Raw genomic sequence first — 20,392 nt, 5'->3', positions numbered from 1 at the left:
AAAGCAGGCCAAGTTATGTACTATTGCTTTACCTCTGAATTAAAACATGCCCCATTTCCCCTTGCAGACTCGTCGCCGTCTGACTGCATGCAGGAGAAGTCCTTCTTCTGCCGTATCAGGTTGGTGGGCCCCGACTTAACTTCAAAAGCAGACCATCTGCTGGTCGTGATTTTTATTCATGCTTTTGTTCCGATACCGGTGCGGGATTCTCTTATTTTTATTTGAAGTTTGTGACATCATATCCGTGACGCCGCTAAACAGATCCTTTTTGTATGCTGCAGTTATGCAAACAACATATACTGCATTATTGACTTTTCTTTGACGTGGTTATTTTGTTAAGGGATTTTTAACACTGTACCCTATTTTTAAGTATATAAGAGACCCCCGCAAGAGGCCCCGTAGCTCAGTGGTTAGAGCACTGGTTTGGTAAACCAGGGGTTGTGGGTTCGTATCCCACTGGGGCCTCCACTCCCTGAAAAGGGTTGCGTCAGGAAGGGCATCCGGCGTAAAAATTGTGCCAAACATATATGTGCGTTTATCTGAGATGTGATGCTGTGGCGACCCTGAAAGGGACAAGCTGAAAGAAACACACACACACACAAGAGACCCCCGCAAATGAGAGAAAAATGAGCCTAACAACACAACACACTACACACACAACGATATATCCACAGAAAATCATGCTTGCAAATATTTAGATAGTTTTACATATACAAACTTCAGCCCTGACTGTTGTCCAAACAGATCGGAGAGGTAGAAAGAGAATCCTTCATAAATAATGAAGCCTTTAATTTTAAAGGGAGGGACCATGATAAAATTTGGTCCGATTATCTGTGTGTGTGTGTGTGTGTGTGTGTGTGTGTGTGTGTGTGTGTGTGTGTGTGTGTGTGTGTGTGTAACCTGCTTAATCTATCTTTCTGTTTTATGTCACAATCATGGAAACGTGGCATTCTCAGAAAGTATGAAGAAAAAAAAAATCATTTGGTTCCACACCAGTGGCTGGCGACCAGTTCAGGGTGTAGTCCGCCGTTCACCCGGAGTTAGCTGGGATAGGCTCCAGCACATCATTGAGAGGATAAGCGCCTTTGAAAATGAACAATTTGTATCATTTTTTTGATTTCAATGATAAATTACGAACCTGAATTTTAAAATGAACGACTTCTTCCTTGTCTCAGGAAGGGATTCTTCCACAAATTTATGTGGAAATTGGTTGTTTCTTTTTGCTAATCTATTTTACAAACAGCAATGAAAAGCAAACATGATCAGCATTTGATGGTCTTTGCTAATTTTTTTCATCCCCCCCCCCCTTTTTTTAACCTCTTCATCCAGCGGAGGTAAGGAGTGCAAGGGCGACCTGCAGTACTATCCCTTCCGAATGACTCCGTACCTGATGAAGGTCCAAGTCGCAGCACACGCCGAGGACCAGTTCTGCTGCCTGCTCCTGGCCGAGAGGGTTCACTCCGGTTACGACGGCAAGTGCCCAGACATAAGTGAATGCGTCTTTGCTTTTGCGGCTAAAACTTCGATTGTTATTGCAGGATGTACAATTGGTACCTCGGCCTTCAGCAATTATAGAAACCTTAAAAGACAGAATAGCAATAGCTGAATTTATCTGAGAATAGAAGAGACTGTTTGAAATAAAGGACAACTTCATGGAACAAATATTGGCGTTTTAATAGTAAATATACAGTAGGTTACTGCTACTAACCAATATGTTACTGAATATAGTCTGTGTTTTACTCTACGGTAACTGTAATGGTGTTTTCTTTTTTTAATAGCACCCCGGATTCCAACAGACAAGCGCGTGTTCACGACGACACATTCTCCAAGTTGCGTGTTCCAGGATGTTGATGAGCGGTAAGCCAAACATACTTTATCAATTCCGATTTTTATTTGAGTCACTTGGTCACAATAACTAACAGTGGGAATTCTCTATTTGGCTGAGGTGGTTGTGAACCATTGGGTTCTATCCTTTCATCCTTTTTCTATGGTTCTTGTTCAGGTTTTTTTTGTGTCAACTGACAATGAGCGCAAGGTACACCCCGAACCTGGATAGACCATGAAAAAAAAATTCATTCACAGCTGTGGACAATGTAATTTTCAATGAACCTAAAGAAGAAGGCTGTAGGAATGTACATAATTTTGTCTAATAAAAGACAATGCAAAACCACATAGATGGGCTAACAAAGCTAGCGTCAATGTTGCATTGAGATGACACCCCAGGCAACATATATTCAAACACAAATGATGCAACAACAATGTAAAGGGTGTCAATTATCTGCAATATAATTTGTGGTCCAGGTCCCTATCCCTCGCAATTTGTCCACAGAATTTTGTTTTATGACTGGCAACAAGTGGTTACACAGGTTCATTGTAACTTCTTCCTCTCTGGTGGAAAAGTATTCAATTGTTCTGCCTGTGACTGTATATCATATATGTATTGCGTGTGTATTTCAGAGCAGTTCCTCTCCTGGGTTACCTCCCCCAGGACCTGATTGGGGCACCGGTCCTCCTCCACTTGCATCCTAACGACAGACCCATCATGCTGGCCATTCACAGAAAAAGTGAGTAGATTTAAATCGAACGAAAAAGATACACAATACATATCGAAGTTCTCTCCGAATTTATCATTATATATCTTTATAAATCAATGTCCATAATATAGTTCACAATAGTTTTTCTTTTAATTTCTCTTCCATGCTGCACCTTGTATTTATTTGTACTTTGGTGGTTGTTTCTGCATTAATACTTATAAGTAAACATTTGTCAATACCTCAATCACTCTCTCTATGTGTTCAAAAAGAATCTGTAAAATCTCTTCCCAAAAGTAATGGGATTGCTTTTCCACCCGCAGTCATCCAATACGCAGGGCAGCCGTTCGACCACTCATCAATCCGATTCTGCACACGCAACGGAGAGTACGTCATCCTGGACACCAGCTGGTCCAGCTTTGTCAACCCCTGGAGCCGCAAGGTTTCCTTTGTGATTGGCAGACACAAAGTGCGGATGTGAGTTTTTTTTCTACATTTTATTTTACATAGGTGGCAAAAGTATTTACAGTGCCAGTAAAAAGTATTGAATAGATCGTTTTCTTCACTAAATATTCTTCCAAAAGTGCTATTGGCCAGAAAATGTGAACAATTCAAGTAATTCATACATACAAAGAAAGTAGAACAAATAACAAGAAATTAAATTCTGTGTTTTTAAAAAAAAAAAAAAAAAAAATTTGAAATAACAGTGCAAATGAATATCTGCAGGTTCAGTCCTAATGGATGACTTACAAAAATGTCTCATCGTCAAGGTGTGTGAGTCACGGCACATCTCATGATGGTTAAGAGCAGAGAGCTGTTTAAAAACCATCGCAAAGTAACTGTTACAAAGCATAACAATGGTGTTGGTTATCGGTCCATATCTAAGATTCTGAAAGCTCCAGTGTTCTACCAGTTGGTGCCATAATAGGTAGGCACTCTGTTCAATAAATATTTTCATTTGCTGTATCCCAGGGGCCCCGTGAATGAAGACGTATTCATGGCCCCTCTCTCCGCTGGAGCCGACACAAAGATCATGGACTCTGACATCCAGGAAATCACTGAGCAGATCCACCGCCTCCTCCTCCAGGTGAGAAACAATTAGGAGGGTCCACAGGGCTAGGTGCTAAATCCTGAGATTTTAGCAATGATGCTACTTGAATGTCATAACTGCCGAGGGTTTCAGTCGAAAGCTAATGGTGTTCCACAAGTCCTGATACAAAATCCACCATACATAAATGCCAAAATTACATCATGTTCCTGTAGGAAAGTTAAATAAGATTGTTAGGTAGATACAGTCTATAAAATATCTTTTGTTTATCCATCAGCCGGTTCATAACAGTGGTTCTAGTGGCTACAGGAGTCTAAACAGCACCGACCACCTCCTGGGCATGACCTCGTCTAGCGAAAGCCTTAACAAAGGGAGCAAATTCCGTCAAGAGGATGATGAAGAGGAGGAAGACGTGAGCAGCAAAGCCCGCCCAGTGAGTTATCTCCCATTTACAATGGAGCCAATTGGTAACAGAATTCAGGATACTGCTCAGTCTCTTTTCCCCTGCGAATTTTTGTGGGGACAGTGTACCAATACATCACCACATATTTGCCTTTTCACCAATTATATTTTTTTACCTATTTGCTATTATCTGCATAGAAATTAATTATATTAATTAATTATATTCTGTGCTCAGACCAAATCCACGCTTAGTATAAGAGTATTGCTTTGGCAGCATCATATAGCATCTTTGTCCATTAACATGAGGGGAGGAGCTTTATTAAGTCAGGCCACAGCCTTGTCTAATCAAAGAAAGTGCTTTGCCGCCATCATGCAGTGTCTTCCAGCAATTGCAACACTTTTTGTGAGAGATAGCTAAGTTTTCAGCAGAAGCCAAGAAAAAAAGTTGAAAGCTTCCTTCAGCCACATAAAATGACACAGAGTGTCAGAGCTGTACTATAGAATCATATTCAGTGGTCAAAGGCGACTCTAACCATTTTGTCTTTCTTTTGTCAGCGAACTTTCCAGGAAATCTGTAAGGGAATCCATCTCCAGAAGCACCAGGAACAGTGCAAGAAAATTAATCGTAAGACCTGAATTCCTCCCTGTTGTACTTTCACAATACGCCCCATCCTGCCTTGCAATCAACCCCATACTCCTTCTCTCTAGTTGATTCTTCTCAAAAGAAACTCACAGTGGTCCGCCCCAAGGACTTGTCCGCCCTCCTGAGCTGGAAGGAAAGTGCCATGGAGGAGAGCAGGTCTTCTTCCCACGAGGAGATGCCGCTCAATGAACAGACTGTCTATTCCTACCAGCAGATCAGCTGTCTGGACAGTGTTGTCAGGTACAAATATTACATTAAAACTAGGGACATACCGATCCGTTACCTACTGCACAAATACTGACACAGCTTCTGTGTACGAGATGTGTATGGAGATAGATGCTGTTAGATAAAAAGATGGCTGAGAACACTTTTAGCCCTGCAAGGCACCAGGAAAGCTCAAATTATTAAGCCTTTGTCCGCTCCATGTAGGTCGGATCTGGCCAACTGAGCTGTGCTCAAGTCTTAAAGCCCTAGCACTTATTGCCTAAAGACAAGTGTGTGATGGTTTCATAAATTATCATTTCAGTTGTCAACTTTATAACCTGCGGTATTTTCAAGTAGTTCTGTATTTCTTTTTACTCACTTTATTTCATAGATAACACACAGATAACATAGCACCAATATTTCTTCTTTATAACCGCCAGCCGCAGCATTCTTCTTCATATCTTATTTTTTCTTCTCCTTTTTTATACGTACTCATTTCACCTAGTCCCCCCTAGTGGACAGACTGTAACAGCACATAACTGAATTGTCTTGTGGTATTGGCTACATTTAAGTGACATGTTTGCCAGGATTGTCAGAAAAACATGCCGTCGGATGTTAAAATGTCAGTAATGGCAGTTTGTTACTTTATGATGTTGTGCCTGAGTGAAATGCCATGTTCAAAGAAAAGCATTATTTTTGTATTCTTATTCAACCCCCCCCCCCCTTAAAAAGTGCTATTGACGCATTCCCGATTATTATTTTAAAAAAATTAATTGACCCTGCAGGTACTTGGAGAATTGCAATGTCCCCTTCGCTCTGAAGAGGAAATGCCAATCCTCCAGTAACACAACGTCATCTGAGGACAAAGGCAAAATCAGCACCACAGGGCAACCTTCCCGAGGTATGTCCCCACTGTGTCACCCCCATAAAAGTAGAAGAAACTTCAAATTTTCATGGAACCATAAGAAATATTTCTTCCGAAGGCCTTCTTGGACTTCCTCAAATGCAGCAGGGTCCAAAGTCTGCCCCAGGGCCCCTCATGGCCCAGCTGCATGTTTTTTTTCTATGATGTACATTGTAAATAATAATAAAATGTAACAACATAAAATTAAATTTAAAAAATACCATACTTTTAAATGTGAAAAGCTTAATGAAAAATGTACATTTGGTGTTGTTTTTATTTAAAATTGTAAATACATTGGAATGTCGTTAGATGGCGCACCAGTTTTTTTAAGGAAGAATACAAGTGCTGAACGGTATCAAAATAGCATTGAAGGAAGTATATTTGACCGACAGCATATTAAATTTGTTTTTACATGTGAAGTGCCACACCCCCTAACCCTCTTTGCTTCCGTTTTTGCTGTATGTGGCCCTCAGTGGAAAAAGCTTTCATCTCTGCTTAAGTCTATTATTCTCTCTCTGATTCCAGAATTGCAGTCCCATGTCAGTATTTCTTTTTTCTTCCTCTGTTCTCTTCAGCAGAACCAGCCTTGTTGAAGGATCAGTCCAGTCTCTCCACTTTGGAAGATCGCGATAAAAAGTCCAGTGACGCTGCCAGAGCGGTAGTGGGCACCTCGCTGCCCCTACCTTTACCTAACAAACCAGAAAGTGTGGTGTCCATCACCAGCCAGTGTAGCTACAGTAGCACCATAGTGCATGTTGGGGACAAGAAACCTCAGCAAGAATCAGGTACAGTGCTGTGAAAAAGGATTGAACTCCTGTCCATTTTCTTTTTTTGATGCATGGTTCCTCTCTTGTAGCATCATCATTATTATCGTTTAATAATTATTTATTGAATCATTTTTTAATTCTTAAATGTACTACACATTAAACCCTGAACTGGTTGCCAGCCAATCGAAGGCCACATGGAGACAAACAGCCACACTCACAAGCACACCTAGGGACAATTTGGCCAACGCTTTACCAGCTGAGCCACCGTGCCGCCTACTCAAGTAACATTTTGAATGAATTGGACTTCTGTTTTTCGACCCTATCTTTGACTTCTGTACAAAGGCGCCGTTCCGCCATTCCACCGTGATCACTAGTGTCACTTGACGCCAATTCACCAATTAGATGGCACAAGGCAATTTAACAGTTCACTTACATCTCAAGGCACTGCTACATAGTTTATTTATTTATTTTTCAATAATTTGTTAAAAGTTAGCATTATCACCTTTGGATCGCTGCAGTTTTGGTACAGTCCTCGTAACGGGTCTATGCAATAAAAAGAGAGAATCAACGGGACAGTCATTTTTCACAGCACTGTAAATGTATCTTCGTACCTTTTTTTTATGTGACTCTTTACTGCACATTTGCACATGTTGATGATGTGATCAAAAATAAGGAGTAAGTCTAATGAGACAAAAGATCCTTCCAGTGTATGATACAATGTCTTGCAGATCACCAGATCAACGTGACGCATTTGTGCTTCCTTCATATTTCTCTCTTCTTGACAGTGTGCGTGTGTTTATAAGTTGTGGTTAAGTTTGTGTCCAAAGTCAAACTTCCTTCCGCTGTCTTAAATTCTGTTATTAGTATACGTATTTCTTGTAGCATCTGAAATAACATGATCTTATCTGTACTCAAACGAGTTATTGGTCTTCTGTCGTCAATACAGAGATCACAGAGGATGTGTCAGGGGCGGGCGAGGCGGCAGAATGCAGCCACAACCCGGCTCAGGCGGTGGCGTCTCGGGACCAAGAAAAGGAGTCGTACAGAAAACTGGGTTTGACCAAGCAGGTTTTGGCAGCCCACACGCAGAAGGAGGAGCAGGCCTTCTTGTTTCACTTCAAGGAACTTCGCAGACTCACTGCCCTCAAAGCAAACTGCTCTCAGTACTTGGAGCGCCAGAGGGAAAAGAAGAGCAACAACGGTGAGGAAATAAAAATGTTACACACACAGTCTATTCTGAAGTGGGGTAAACTCATATGCTATTGCTAACCACAATTTCTGAGGATTTACAGTCAAAATAAGCAAATTAGACATCTCTTAAAGATTATCCTGGATGATTCTTCTGTGGTGACGAAGAGTGAGTGAAAAAGAATTCTCCCCAATTTGCTAGGAATAATGTTTTTGGATAATCATAGTAATAGTTAAGGGCTCCTCATGTACTATCTTAATAGTTGTGTCAAATTTGTCCCCGGTAGTTGGAGCTGCTCTAATACAACATACATGACAACAAAAGACAGACAGTCAATTGAGACATAAAGACATTGCGGTAACAGTCATAAAGCGGTAAATGCTGCTAGTAATCTGACAATGATGGAAGCTTTTTTTTTCTTTTTTTTTTGACACTTGTGCAAAGGATGCAGTCCTCTAGCATTAAGAGCAGTTAGAGTGCCCAATAGCGTAATAGTCCAGTGCAATGACCAAGGTGCAAAGGGCGCCAGGACTACAAGGAATGTTTGAAGTTTAAAGTGACTAGCCGTGCAATAATCTAGGACAATGTCGATTGTGCAAGTGTTCTAGATATTCCTCAGACAATTGTGCAAGTGGGACTGACGCTACTCAGATGCGAGAGGCTAGTATTGCTTCAAGAACAGATGTGCAGGTGGTGAAACTGCTACAGTGAGTTGATGAGTAATGCATGATGTGTAATAATAATTGGCCCGGCAGAATGTGACAAGAAACTCAAGGCAAAAAAATTGACAGCATGTTGCAGTTGAACTTTAAGTTAGTTTAAGGTGTTAATTGCAAGGGGGAAGAAGCTGTTGGAAGGGCTACTAGTTTTGGTTTGCATTGATCGGTAGCGCCTACACTCACGAGGGAAGGAGTTGGAAGAGCTGGTGGCCAGGAAGTGGAGGGTGTAAGAGGATTTTGTCTACTCTTGTCTCAGTTCAGGTTGCGTGAAAGTCCTTGAGGGTGGTAAGTTAGTAGCGACAATCTTTTCACCAGTCTGTTGCAGTCTGAGTTTGTCATTTTTAGACTGTAATGGCAGTACACAGTCCTGATTTGATAATCTGAGTGTAGAACTGTCTCAGAAGCTCTCATGGTAGGCCGTGATTCCTTAGGAGCCGCAGGAAGTACATCCTTTGCTGGGCGTTTTTGACGATGAAGTTCATGTTGATCTCCCACTTCGGGTCCTTTGACACTGTAAAAGATAAAAAGATGTTGTAAACATCTCCACGGTTGACAAAGTACAGTTGGACAGTGTGAGGGCCAGCTGTGGTAAAGGATGATTATCCTTAACAGTCATCAGGTGGTGGGATGGTAATCCTAAAGATTAAACCTAATCAATATTTATGATTGGAATTTTCCATGTTGACCACACACAGAAGCATTTGCGATCATAAATATTAAACTGCTTTATCATTAATATGGGTGGTCTTGACCAAGTAAGGAGAAAAAAAGTCACCGCACACCACGATAACCCTTAAAATAATCTGTGAAAGACATCTGAAAATAAGCAATTTGCTGAATTTAATTGCAAGGTGGGAAGGTAATGTTTTGATTATCGGTACGTGTATGTGTGCGTTGTATAATTGGCTATCATTCCATTTTGCATCAGAATCGTTAATTCCATCGCTTGGTAAAATTCAATGTTGGTCTCTCTCTCTCTCTCTCTCTCTCTCTCTCTCTCTCTCTCACAAAAGGATTTTTTTGATCGGAACTATTGAATTGCTTTAACATTTACGATAATTGGCCCTAGCTGTTTTCCAAGAGCATCGGAAGGAAAACTCACTCTTGGCTTGCACCATAGCACGAGATAATTGCTCAATGTACTCTTTTATACTGTATATACCCGATAATTGGGTATTGAGAGTGATCGCAAGTGAGAGGAAAAAGTCTCAAATTTTGCCTGATAGGCAGAATGCATTTACCTTGACATGGATAATTTTATTCCTAAAAATGTTCCCGAGTTGACTGGATAACACTTTCCTTCCTCCCAACAGCCGCCCAGTGTGGGAAGCAAAGCAGTCCTGGGGCTGAGCCCAACATGCTGCGACGCGGTGTGCGCAACAAAAAAAACAAATCCAAGCGAGCCAAGCAGACAGAATCCTCTGACAGCACCGCATCTTATCAGAGACAACACCAGCTGCGAGGCCCCCCCCTTAACCAGGGCCTTAATCCCACGTCCTGGTCTGCTTCCGACACGTCCCAGTCCATGTTCCCCATAGCCTACCCTGGCTATCCTCTCCAGGTTGTCCCCAGAGACACTCCTGTGGTGCCCCGTTTGAACGCCCCTCTGCAAGGCTTTGGTAACAATCATGGGGATCCTCCTTGCCCGCCAGTGGTCCCTCATTCTCCCTACACCACACCGATGGTTGCCCCCATCATGGCTCTGTTGCTGCCTACCTACTGTTACCCACCCTTGAGTACCGGGCCTCCACATTCAGCGTACCACCCAGAGACTGCCAGTTTCCCCATCCAAGTCCCACCTTACGCCCAACCCACCATTCCAGGACCAGCCACCTTAATGACTCAAGCACCATTCAACCCCCAGAGCCCCTTTCCTTCTCAAGTAGGCTATGTGACGCCATCATTGTACTTCCCCCCGACGACTTCGGAAACCCTCAAGGCCCCGGAGGGGGTCCAATCTCGCGCCTCCACGCCACAGTCCGCTTCTCCACCGCTCTTTCAGTCCCGCTGCAGTTCCCCTCTGAACCTCCTGGAATTGGAGCTAACTGGAGACCGACAGGATGGCACGACATTGCCCCCCGGAGGACAAGGCGGGAACGTGGCCGAGCGGGAGAAAGCGACAGTCGGAGGCAAAGCCAAAGAGCTGAATCAGGTACACAAGGAATCAACGCACCTTTTTAAGTCCCTCAATACCCACATAGAGTGAACCCCGCTTAATAGTGGGAGAGACATTCCAGATCCCTCCGCTCTAGGTGAAATTACATGATGTAGGGACCATATAATAAAAACTAAAAAGGGTTCACCTATCCCACACGCTTTAAAATCATTGTGAATTAAAACACAGTTCATAACCACATTGTAAATTTATTTGAACACACCTAAATTGTGGCACTTATAAGAAGGGTCTTTTGAATTCGACCGGAGTTTCAACGGATTCTCGATTCAATGCGAGGACACGTTACCGCAACGTTAGTCCCGGTTCCAGTCGGTTCTCGATGCCCTACCCTACTTATAAGTCAAGGTACCTCTGTATCGTGTAAAAATCCATAGTTGAAGAAATGGTCACTCCAACCCACAGAGTTCCGCAGTAAATCGGGGAACACTGTACTCACTCTATGTACCTCCTTGAAAGTCATCACAGATGATTTTTGATTCAGCTTGAGACACTCATCACCTGTCTAACAGAAGTAAATGTAAATATCATTGGTCCGCGAATTTCATTTTTCAAAAATATTTCTAAAATCCCCCACTGTATTTCAATGCCGTGTGTAAAAGCCCGATTTGGTCCCAAAATCCATTGGGTGCTAACACATGATGTATTATGCCTTGCACCCTATAGCCATCTCTCAGTCTCCTTGGTCCGCCTGGACCATTGTATTACGAGGGCACGATCCATGTCTGTGAGCGTTTGTCTTGGAATAAAGGCGTATTCTCTTCTAGGCTGAGTGCTTGCAGCAGCGAGGTAGGCTGACCATCCGAAAAGTTTCCATCCTTATCCAATTTCATTCCTACCCAATTCCATATGTCCGTTAAAACTGCACGTACAGTTTAAACCTGATGTTTGCATACACTGTATAAAAAGACGGACTCCCCCCCCCCTCCGCTCACTGTCTGATATGAAATCAGACCAAACCTTTTATTGTTCACGTTTCATTAGGACATGGTACCATTGCCTTTAAACTGTAAGACTTTGGATGTCCTTCCACAAGCTTCTCAAAGTGGATGAGAAGAATTTTGGCCATTTCCCCTGAGAAAATTGGTGTAACTGAGCCAACTTTGTTGGGCATGTTGCTCGCACATGCTTTTTCAGGTTTGCACATACATTTTCTAATTGATTGCGATCAGGGTTTTCCATTGGCCGCTCCAAAACATTGACTTTGTTATCCTTAAGCCACATTGTAAGCAGTTTAGCAGTATGCTTTGGTTCATGGTGCATTTGGAAGAGCTATTTGCGCCCAAAATGTAACTTCCTGGGTGATGTCGTGAGATGTTGCTTCACTGTCTCAGTCTGTTATCAATGATTTTTTTTTTCCTCATGATGGCATCTATTTTGTGGAGTGCACCAGTCCCTCCTGAAACAAACACGTACAACCTGATGGTGCCATCCCCTTATTTCACACTTGGGATGGTGGTCCCAGGCTTGACACCTTCCCCCTTCAAACGTAGACAATGACATCCTGTTACCTGCTTGAAACAGGTCTTCACAAGGTCTTTTCCTTTTGTTCTTAGGTTTTAATGCACATTTTGTACAAAAGCTCATTAATGTTTGGGACACAGAACTCCGCCCCCTCCTGAGCAGTGTGATGTTTAGACATTCTCGTGGATTTTATACTTTCTTATAATTGTTTGAACGGTTGAACGTGGCACCTTCAGGCATCTGTAAATTGTGATCAAGGATGATCATTTATGCACGTCCACAATTCTCTTCATGATATCTTCTCTGATTTATTCTTTATTTTCCCACAATATGACATAAAGAAGTTTCCTTCAGGGATACCTTAAAATACATCCACAGGTTTGCCTCTAAATAACTTGGCTCCTGTCAATAAATCAGAAGTCAAACCAAATCAGAAGCTCCCAAAGACATGAGAATTGTCATCTGTGCTTTCTCCAAAAATTTGATCTTACTGTATATAAGACTTTGACGAAAGTTAGAGAAAATTGTCTAAAAAAGAAAACTCTCATTATTCTGGCATTTACCGAATAGAAATAATTTTGGTCATCCAAACTGATCTAAACTAGGAATGTTTTTGTCCGATTTCATTTCAGACAGTGAAAGGGAAAAGTGTCTTTTTAATAGTGTATCTGAATTCCTGGTTTTTACTGTTGACTCTTGCTTCCCCATCCCACCCTAACTTTCTTGACTTACGGTGTGTAAATTTAAGCTCTGATCTGTGCTGCAAAACCTCTAACTAGTTTCAGAAAATCCATGGGATGGTAGACTTGCTTTTAACAGGAATAGGCTCTGTGGCATTTATGCTGTGTTCTTGCAAGAAAGGGTCAGACGATCTTCATTTGGAGATGATGTCATAAGGGTCACTCTTCTCTGTAGTGTGTCAAATTCTAAAAACATTTATTTTCACTTTACAGAGACTTTCATTGTCACCCACCAATGGCTGACTTGACCATAGTAATTTTTTTATTTTTTTTAAATCAAAGGGATTAGCAACAAATCTTGTGACTTTTTGTGGTGAGTTTAGATACTTTTGGAGACACGGAGCCTTCCTTCAGAGGATGAGGGACATTCACACTTCAAGACTGCAAATGATTGGCGCAATGACGCCAATAGCTAATTTAACAGTGACTAACCATTATTTTTTTTACTGACGCAATTAGTGACAAATCCAAACATTCTTTGTGATGTTAGTGGAGATTTCAGCAGACTCATTCTGCTGGAGCAGATTAATAAGAAATCTTGTGACTTTTTGTGGCATTACTGAAGAATTGTGTGTGCGTCCCACCACTGGCCTATTTTATCAAATACACCTGGGTGGTAAAAAAATTGGCCCAAAGGCTTGCATACAGCCCACTCCATTTTTTATTTTGCCCCAGCGATCATTTACATTTAAGAGCCGTGTAATATTTTAGACAACACCTAATGTATTTCAATTGACTTCTATTATGAGGACGCAGCACAGTAATGTCACCATTCACTTACAGTCTGTGCATTTCTCTCTCCCAGGGAAGCTCTCGCGGCGACAGCAACAACAGTGACAACAACTCGTCCTCCAGCGACATGCTAGACATAATCCTGCAGGAGGACTCTTGTTCGGGCACCGGCTCGGCCACTTCGGGGTCCATGCATTCTCGCTCCAACGGCTGCGGGACTTCAGCCAGCGGAACGTCCAACAGCAGGACGTCCAACAGTGGAGCTTCCGGCAGCGGGATCTCCGGAAGTGGGACAGGTGGGTTGAGACTCCACTCGTTATATGAACTTTCTTTGAAAATTTGGATTGCGCTTACCTGCTGACCAGTCCACTGGCCGAAATCATCCATTTTCTGTACTGCTTATCCTCACTAGGGCCGCAGGCTGAATATTTTCAGATGCAATTGTTTTTAGTTACAAGCATGGTCGCAGAATGAATTCAGCGAATAAGTCAAAACTCTACCTACTGTGTACAGTATACTTATTTGTGACATTTCTGTTGCCAATTTTCTCAGGTAAACTGAATGCCTTATCTCACAAAAGGTTGGCAATACAGGCCTAAACATTAATTGAAATTCATGGACTGTTGTGTTGGTCGGGCAGGTAGCAACAGCAGCAAATACTTCGGCAGCGTGGATTCGTCGCAGAACAGCCAGAAGGTGAAAGGTCACACGAGCAGCAGCGAGATGGAACAGAGCGAGCGCTTTGTCAACTACGTCCTCCCGGACCCGGTGTGGCTCCTGATGGCCAAGGCGGACGACAAAGTAATGATGACCTATCAGCTACCCTCACGGTGAGTGCCAACTTTCAATTTGAACCCCTAAATCAAGTGTAAAGCCTGTCACAAAAACCCTAACTCTTTGTCTGTGTACCTTGCCTCTCCGAACCAAAATACTGTCAACATCCTTCAGTGTGTTGCAGTGCAATTGTGCATCGCTTTGGACTGCCACTTGTTCAAGTATGGCGGCCTGGCACCACCTGGTGGCGTTCAGGTTCAACTGCAATAAATTAAAATGGAAAATTATTGTACTAGATAGTATCCTAGAGCATTATCCTTTGAAGTTGATACTACTGAAAAATAAAGTGAAACAGAGAATTACAGCAAGCATCGTGTGCAGGTGCAGTTAGAGACCAGAACAAAAAGACAAAGAAATTGGCAAATGTAACTCGTCTTAAATTTGTAGCTCAACATGGACTTGAGCAGTGTGAATACATTTATTGCGTGATTTTTTTTTTTTTATTTTATTTATTTTTTTGCCTGATTGTACTCTTCAGACTCTTCCACATTATGTTGAAATTTTTTTTTAAATCTCCACAGCTGCACAGGGCAACCCCCCCCCCCCAACTCCGCCACACCCCTCCAAACTTTTCCTACAATTTTTAAAACATCTTTCTATGCCTTTGGTGTTTATGTTGGAAATGATCTTCCCAACACTGCCTACTAGTCTGCAGAAATATCATAGAGCTGTGGAGTAAATATTCCTTGTAAGACAGGCTTTCTACTAGTGCACTTGATTGTCGTACTAGTGAGGACAAAGAGTGTACTACTATGTGGAACTTTAAGAATATGGAATAAATGATGTTCCATGTTACTTTCTAGATGTCTGAGGCTTAATCAAAAATATGTTTTGTTTGCAGCGACATCCAGAAAGTTCTCAAGGAGGACCGCGAGAAGCTGAGGCTGATGCAGAAGAATCAGCCAAGGTTCTCGGAGGAACAGAAGAAGGAACTGATGCAGGTGCACCCCTGGATGAAGAAGGGAGGGCTGCCCAAGGTCCTCAATGTCACGGTACGTTCCATCATTCAAAGGCAGTCATGGCTGTGAAGGCAATGACGCATTTGATTTAGAGAAGTTGGCACAGCAGGTGTGTATTAAAGCGTCCGCTCATATTAATAACGTCCAAGCTACCAACAAAGTACAAAGAGCAGCACTCAGGGATTAAAGTAGATGAAAGTCTTTTTTTTTTTTTTTTAAACGAGAGAGATTAAGGCCTTTGTATGTGGTGATAATTATATAAAATTAAAAAAAAAAAAAATTTAAACTATATTGAATTTGTGATTTGGCTGCAGTAATGTTTTTAAATTGTCAATAAATAAATAATAATAAATAAATAATACTACTACAACTAATAATAATAAATCTACACATACAATATTTCAATTCAAATGAATGATGATCGTGGATCATTTTACATGTGTATTCATCCATCCATCCATCCATTATCCGCTTATCCTCACTGGATCCTTGCTCTGCTGAGTTGGGGCGCAAGGCGAGGTATACACTGAACTGGTCTCCATCCAATCGCAATGTCCCCTGTCTATTATGAAAATGATAATAATAATAATTGAATATTCAATAATACATAATAAACTAATACTGCTATTACTAAAAAATGCATTCCTAATGACGTGTGTACATTTGTGTGTGTGTGTGTGTGTGTGTGTGTGTGTGTATATATATATATATACATACACACATGCTGTGCAAAAACACATTTCAGTTTTTGTCTCACTGTCTGAAGTCAAATCGGACTAAATCTTTCCCGTTTCAATTCAGTCAGGATCACCAAAATTATTTCATTTTGTTAAATGCCACAATAATATGGGAGAATTTCTTGAATGTTTTATTATTTTCTTCGAGGTCAAAAGTTTACATGCACAAAAAGTACTAAGTCTTTAAAAGAACATGGGGATGCCCAGTTTTGGAACCTCCTGATAAGTTCAATGACAATGTGATTTAATTGATGGCACTCTTGGGGATGTATTTAATGCCATACCTCAAACACTCTGTTTCCTTGTTTAAAATCATGGGAAAATCAAAAGAATTTGGCCAGGAAATCAGAGAAAGAATTGTGGCACTCCACAAGTCTGGCTCATCTTTGGGTGCAATTTCCTGATGCTTGAAAGTGCCATGTTCATCTGTGCAAACAATTACACTCAAGTATAAACATGAAGAAGGAATTACTCTGAAAGAAACGTAAAAAAAGACAGATTACAGTTTGCAAGACACCAGGACAAAGATTTTAATTTCTGGAGATATGTCCTGTGTTCTGATGAAACTAAAGTGGAGGACTTTGAATGTGTTCCTACTGAAGTGGCCTTTGTCTCCTTCATCCAACATGTTTTGGTGGTCCAGGCGTGCTCCTGCTGTGACGGCGCCATCCACGCACCGCATACGGACGACCTGCCGGACTTGAACATGGTTGAAAGCGAGCCCATGATGGAGGCGGGCTGCCAAAGGACCACTCGAGAGGATCCCTCCACTCTGGTTGACACACATTCAGACTCTACCAAGTAGTAGACAGTGAACCTCCCCCTCTCCCCGCTGTAAATTTTAAAATGTGACTGACCAGCCCTTTTTCTGTGGGGGTGGTTTAGGGGGGGAGTTCTTCATTCCTCTTTGCTTCTTGCTGTTAAAGACTTTGAAATGTCTCACCATTTTTGTAGTTTTTTTTTTTAAAAACCCTCCTGTTATGTTATGGGTCAAATTATTATTTTTCTTTTAATGTTAAAAATAGAGGTCCTATTTTTGTTTACTTCTTATTTCCCCAAATCCTCAAATTAAGACATTTTGTACTTTTTTTTTTTTGTCAAATTCAAGTTGCAAACTTGTAGAATGAATACACATCATACCTATTTTATATTTGACAAGCTTTGCTTGTTTCAAATGGGTCAATTTGATTTGGGATGGTTATCTGTTACTATAATATGTTTGACACAAGAGATGTTGTATGCTCTCAAAAATCCACCCAAAAAGTTCAAATAACATTATGTAGTGATAACCAACACATCATGATTTTTTTTTTTTTTTGACAGTCTGGAACAGATTAATGGCGTTTTTGTTCATTTCAATGGAGAACAATGATTTGAGATACAAATGCTTTGATTTACCAGCATCATCACAGACTGAACTAAAGTCTTATATCAAAGCGCCATTGTAAATCATTATGACCTCAGTTAAAAAAACGTGAAATGAATTTACAGTACATTATTTCCAAGAGGAAGTTTTTTTTTTTTTTTTTTTTTTTTAAGGCTCCATTTGACCTGAACGCAACAGGAGGGTTCAAGAGATGAGCGATTTTCCCCAACCCCCAATTCTTTCCTCACATTACTTAAAAACAGAAGTGTAACTTTTTTATGTCTGCTTTTGTGAAACACTGAAGAGAAGACATGGAAAGGGAGCGTGAGGATGTTTAAAAAAAACAAAACAAAACCAAAAAAAACTGCCACAGAAAATGACCACATTGTGGCTGCTGACTGAAAAATCACACTTTAGTGATTTGCTGTTATGACACTTTGCTGGGCGTGTGTGTGTAAAAGTCATCGGAATGCACTTGTGCACTTTTGTGAGCTATGTAAGAGGAGAAATTGTGAGGATGTCTTCTTTTTGTGCCCTCTAATTCTTTTCAAGTTTTGCACTGTGATTGTAAATAATGTGAATTCAAAAGAATGAACTGCTGAAGTCATTGTCTACCGAGTATTCATTCATTTGTCTTCCGTTCCGCTTGACCTCACAAGGGTCACGGGCGTGCTGGAGACTGTCCCAGCGACACCCTGAACTGGTCGCCAGCCAATCGCAGGGAACATAGAAACAAACGACCATTCAGACTCACTTTCATGTCTACGGGCAATTTAGCGTTTTCAATCATCCATGTTTTGGGGGTGTGGGAGGAAAGTGAAGTACCTGGTGGGGGGAGGGGGGGGCATGCAGGCACGGGTAGAACACGGAAACTGCACATAGGCATTATCGGGATTCAAGCCCAGTCCTCAGAACTGTGATGCAGATGTGCAAACTAGTCGCCCGTGTGCTGCCCCCACCGAGTAACATTTTTCCTACAATCTCCTAAAGTTAGCATGTATTTGTTGAGCATTCATTTTTCTCAAACTGTTTAGTCGATTTGTTGTAAATAGTTACAGCTGTGAAAAATTTAAGAGATTGATTTGGGTAATTTGACTTTTGTTATCCGACAGGGTATGTGGTGGAAAATTAAAGGAGGGGCATATTTTGAGATGACGCTGATTTGAATGAAGTCGGCACATCACGTTCAATCGCTAACCGTGTGTATGCGCAGATTTGTACCTCAACCACGCGTACGCACGTTTGACGCACAAATCCGTGTCATCAATATGTTCATTTGCTTGGTTTTTGTTGTACCCCCGAGGAAATTTAGACCCTCCTCAGACGCCCTGACTCCATAAACTGCAAGATCAGATTTCGATAGGATGACAAACGCACCTTTTACCAGAGGGGCACAATGTAGTGGAACAACTGTCATATATAAAAACAACAACTTGAACAATAATAATGTGTTGACTGTCCAAAATAACCCCCAAAAAAGAACGGGATTTTTACCAGCCCATAGGGCGGGCTTGGCACAATGGGCGCAATGTCAACTACGAGAGTACTTTGATGCTCTTTCTCTCCCGTTTTGCCCACAACATGCAGAGTGATGCCTTGGAATTATCAGCACTAAGCACAAAAGAACACCTCTGGTTCTCACCCACCCCCAACAGCAATGCGCACCAATAAACACACATAACATTTCATTACAATATTAAAGGGTAAAAAGAGCATGTAAATACAGTACATTCATTATTCACTGTTAAACTAAAAAGTTGTTTCACTGTGACAGCTACGTTTATTCTGGAGTAAATGGAGAAATGAATAAATCTTGGGCTGGAGTTTTATGTTATAGTACCGTAATTTCCGGCCTACAAGTCGCGACTTTTTGCACACGCTTTCAACCCTGTGGTTTATGCGGTAATGCGAATAATTTATGCATTTTTTCCTAACGGCCACAAAGGGGCACTTGTGGAGAAAAAGTAAAAGTGAGACGGGTGGAATATATGTGGCGAGGAAGTGACTTTTTACCGGTTGTGTATTTTTCTCACTACGTAACACTATTTCACAGTGACCCTTGTAAATGAACGCGGAAAGATGATTTGAAATGAATTGTTCTCGTATCTCGAGGCACATCTGTGTAAGTTGAGAGCTTTTGTTCCACGGGCCGACGCCGCCGTCCCTCATAAAATGTGGACGTGAGCATCCGTAAGGGCCTGAGGTGACATTTTAGGGTTATTGCAGTAAATAAAGCCCTCGAAGAGACAACGGGGCTTTTTCCTCGGCTTTGAAGCTGGTCTCGGCCAGTTTCAAGCATCTTCCTTTAGTGTCCTACTCCTCCCTCAATGTGGTAATAATCTCATTTAGACCCCTCAAATAAATCGCTGTCAAACGTCCACTTTGAGCCTCGTCGCCGGCGTGACGAGCTCCTTGTATTCGTTGAAATCTGACAAGCGCTCATTGGGTGGAACGAGTGAGCACTTATCTGTTTGCAGGAGAGGAGTACCGAGTTGTGAAGTCGACGTGATGAAAATGGGCCTTCGCTATTGTCCAAATCTTAAATATGGACGACAGTGATCATTTTGCAGACTATTTTATAAAGTGCGGTGAAAGTGAAATGGCCCTCAAATGCCCTTTGGTGTTCATAGACACATTTTAAGAAAGAAAGAAAGAAAGAAAGAAAGAAAGGAAGGAAGAGCTCTCCCCCAAAGTTTAATGCAAGACTCCCCAAAAGAAAAGTCCTGCTGAGGTTCACCTTCCTAATGCAAATGACTTGGGGGTCAGATCCTGCAGGGTCAATATGTTAGATCAAAGACAGCAGTGCCCCCTTCCCACCTCCTCATCTTCACGCGTTGAGATGAGCTGTGAACATTAGGCAGCGACCCCCCTGCAGACGGAGGCCCGTTCGCACCCTTCGAGTGTCTACAAAGCCGACCAAGGTCATTTTCTCATCTTTGCTGGAAAAACTTAATAATCCTTTAAAAACTCGGCCATTTCC

The 20,392-nt window shown here is 41.7% G+C and overlaps 1 protein-coding gene across 4 annotated transcripts in view; it reads left to right on the top strand.

Moving 5' to 3' along the window:
* per2 (period circadian clock 2) overlaps positions 1–18,026 on the top strand; it is a 35,566-nt gene extending 17,540 nt beyond the window's left edge. Inside the window, exons 7-24 of one of the 4 annotated variants that reach the window (XM_061839093.1) lie at positions 68–119; positions 1,330–1,472; positions 1,779–1,857; positions 2,458–2,564; positions 2,855–3,008; positions 3,504–3,618; positions 3,857–4,012; positions 4,537–4,606; positions 4,690–4,864; positions 5,614–5,729; positions 6,311–6,517; positions 7,446–7,700; positions 9,721–10,559; positions 11,247–11,369; positions 13,590–13,812; positions 14,157–14,346; positions 15,192–15,342; positions 16,690–18,026. In XM_061839093.1, the coding sequence (XP_061695077.1) occupies positions 68–119; positions 1,330–1,472; positions 1,779–1,857; positions 2,458–2,564; positions 2,855–3,008; positions 3,504–3,618; positions 3,857–4,012; positions 4,537–4,606; positions 4,690–4,864; positions 5,614–5,729; positions 6,311–6,517; positions 7,446–7,700; positions 9,721–10,559; positions 11,247–11,369; positions 13,590–13,812; positions 14,157–14,346; positions 15,192–15,342; positions 16,690–16,851 (3,317 nt within the window). In that variant the 3' untranslated portion in view covers positions 16,852–18,026. Of the gene's footprint in view, positions 1–67; positions 120–1,329; positions 1,473–1,778; positions 1,858–2,457; positions 2,565–2,854; positions 3,009–3,503; positions 3,619–3,856; positions 4,013–4,536; positions 4,607–4,689; positions 4,865–5,613; positions 5,730–6,307; positions 6,518–7,445; positions 7,701–9,720; positions 10,560–11,246; positions 11,370–13,589; positions 13,813–14,156; positions 14,347–15,191; positions 15,343–16,689 lie in introns of all 4 variants that reach the window. The other 3 variants (XM_061839092.1, XM_061839095.1, XM_061839094.1) reach the window with 3 other exon arrangements.
* The last annotated feature ends 2,366 nt before the right edge of the window (positions 18,027–20,392 follow it).

Source organism: Syngnathoides biaculeatus, chromosome 13 (assembly GCF_019802595.1).
Source record: "Syngnathoides biaculeatus isolate LvHL_M chromosome 13, ASM1980259v1, whole genome shotgun sequence".
In the NCBI taxonomy this organism is placed as follows: domain Eukaryota; kingdom Metazoa; phylum Chordata; class Actinopteri; order Syngnathiformes; family Syngnathidae; genus Syngnathoides; species Syngnathoides biaculeatus.
Note: the sequence above shows the minus strand (reverse complement) of the source record. Positions and strands in the feature narration are given on the sequence as shown.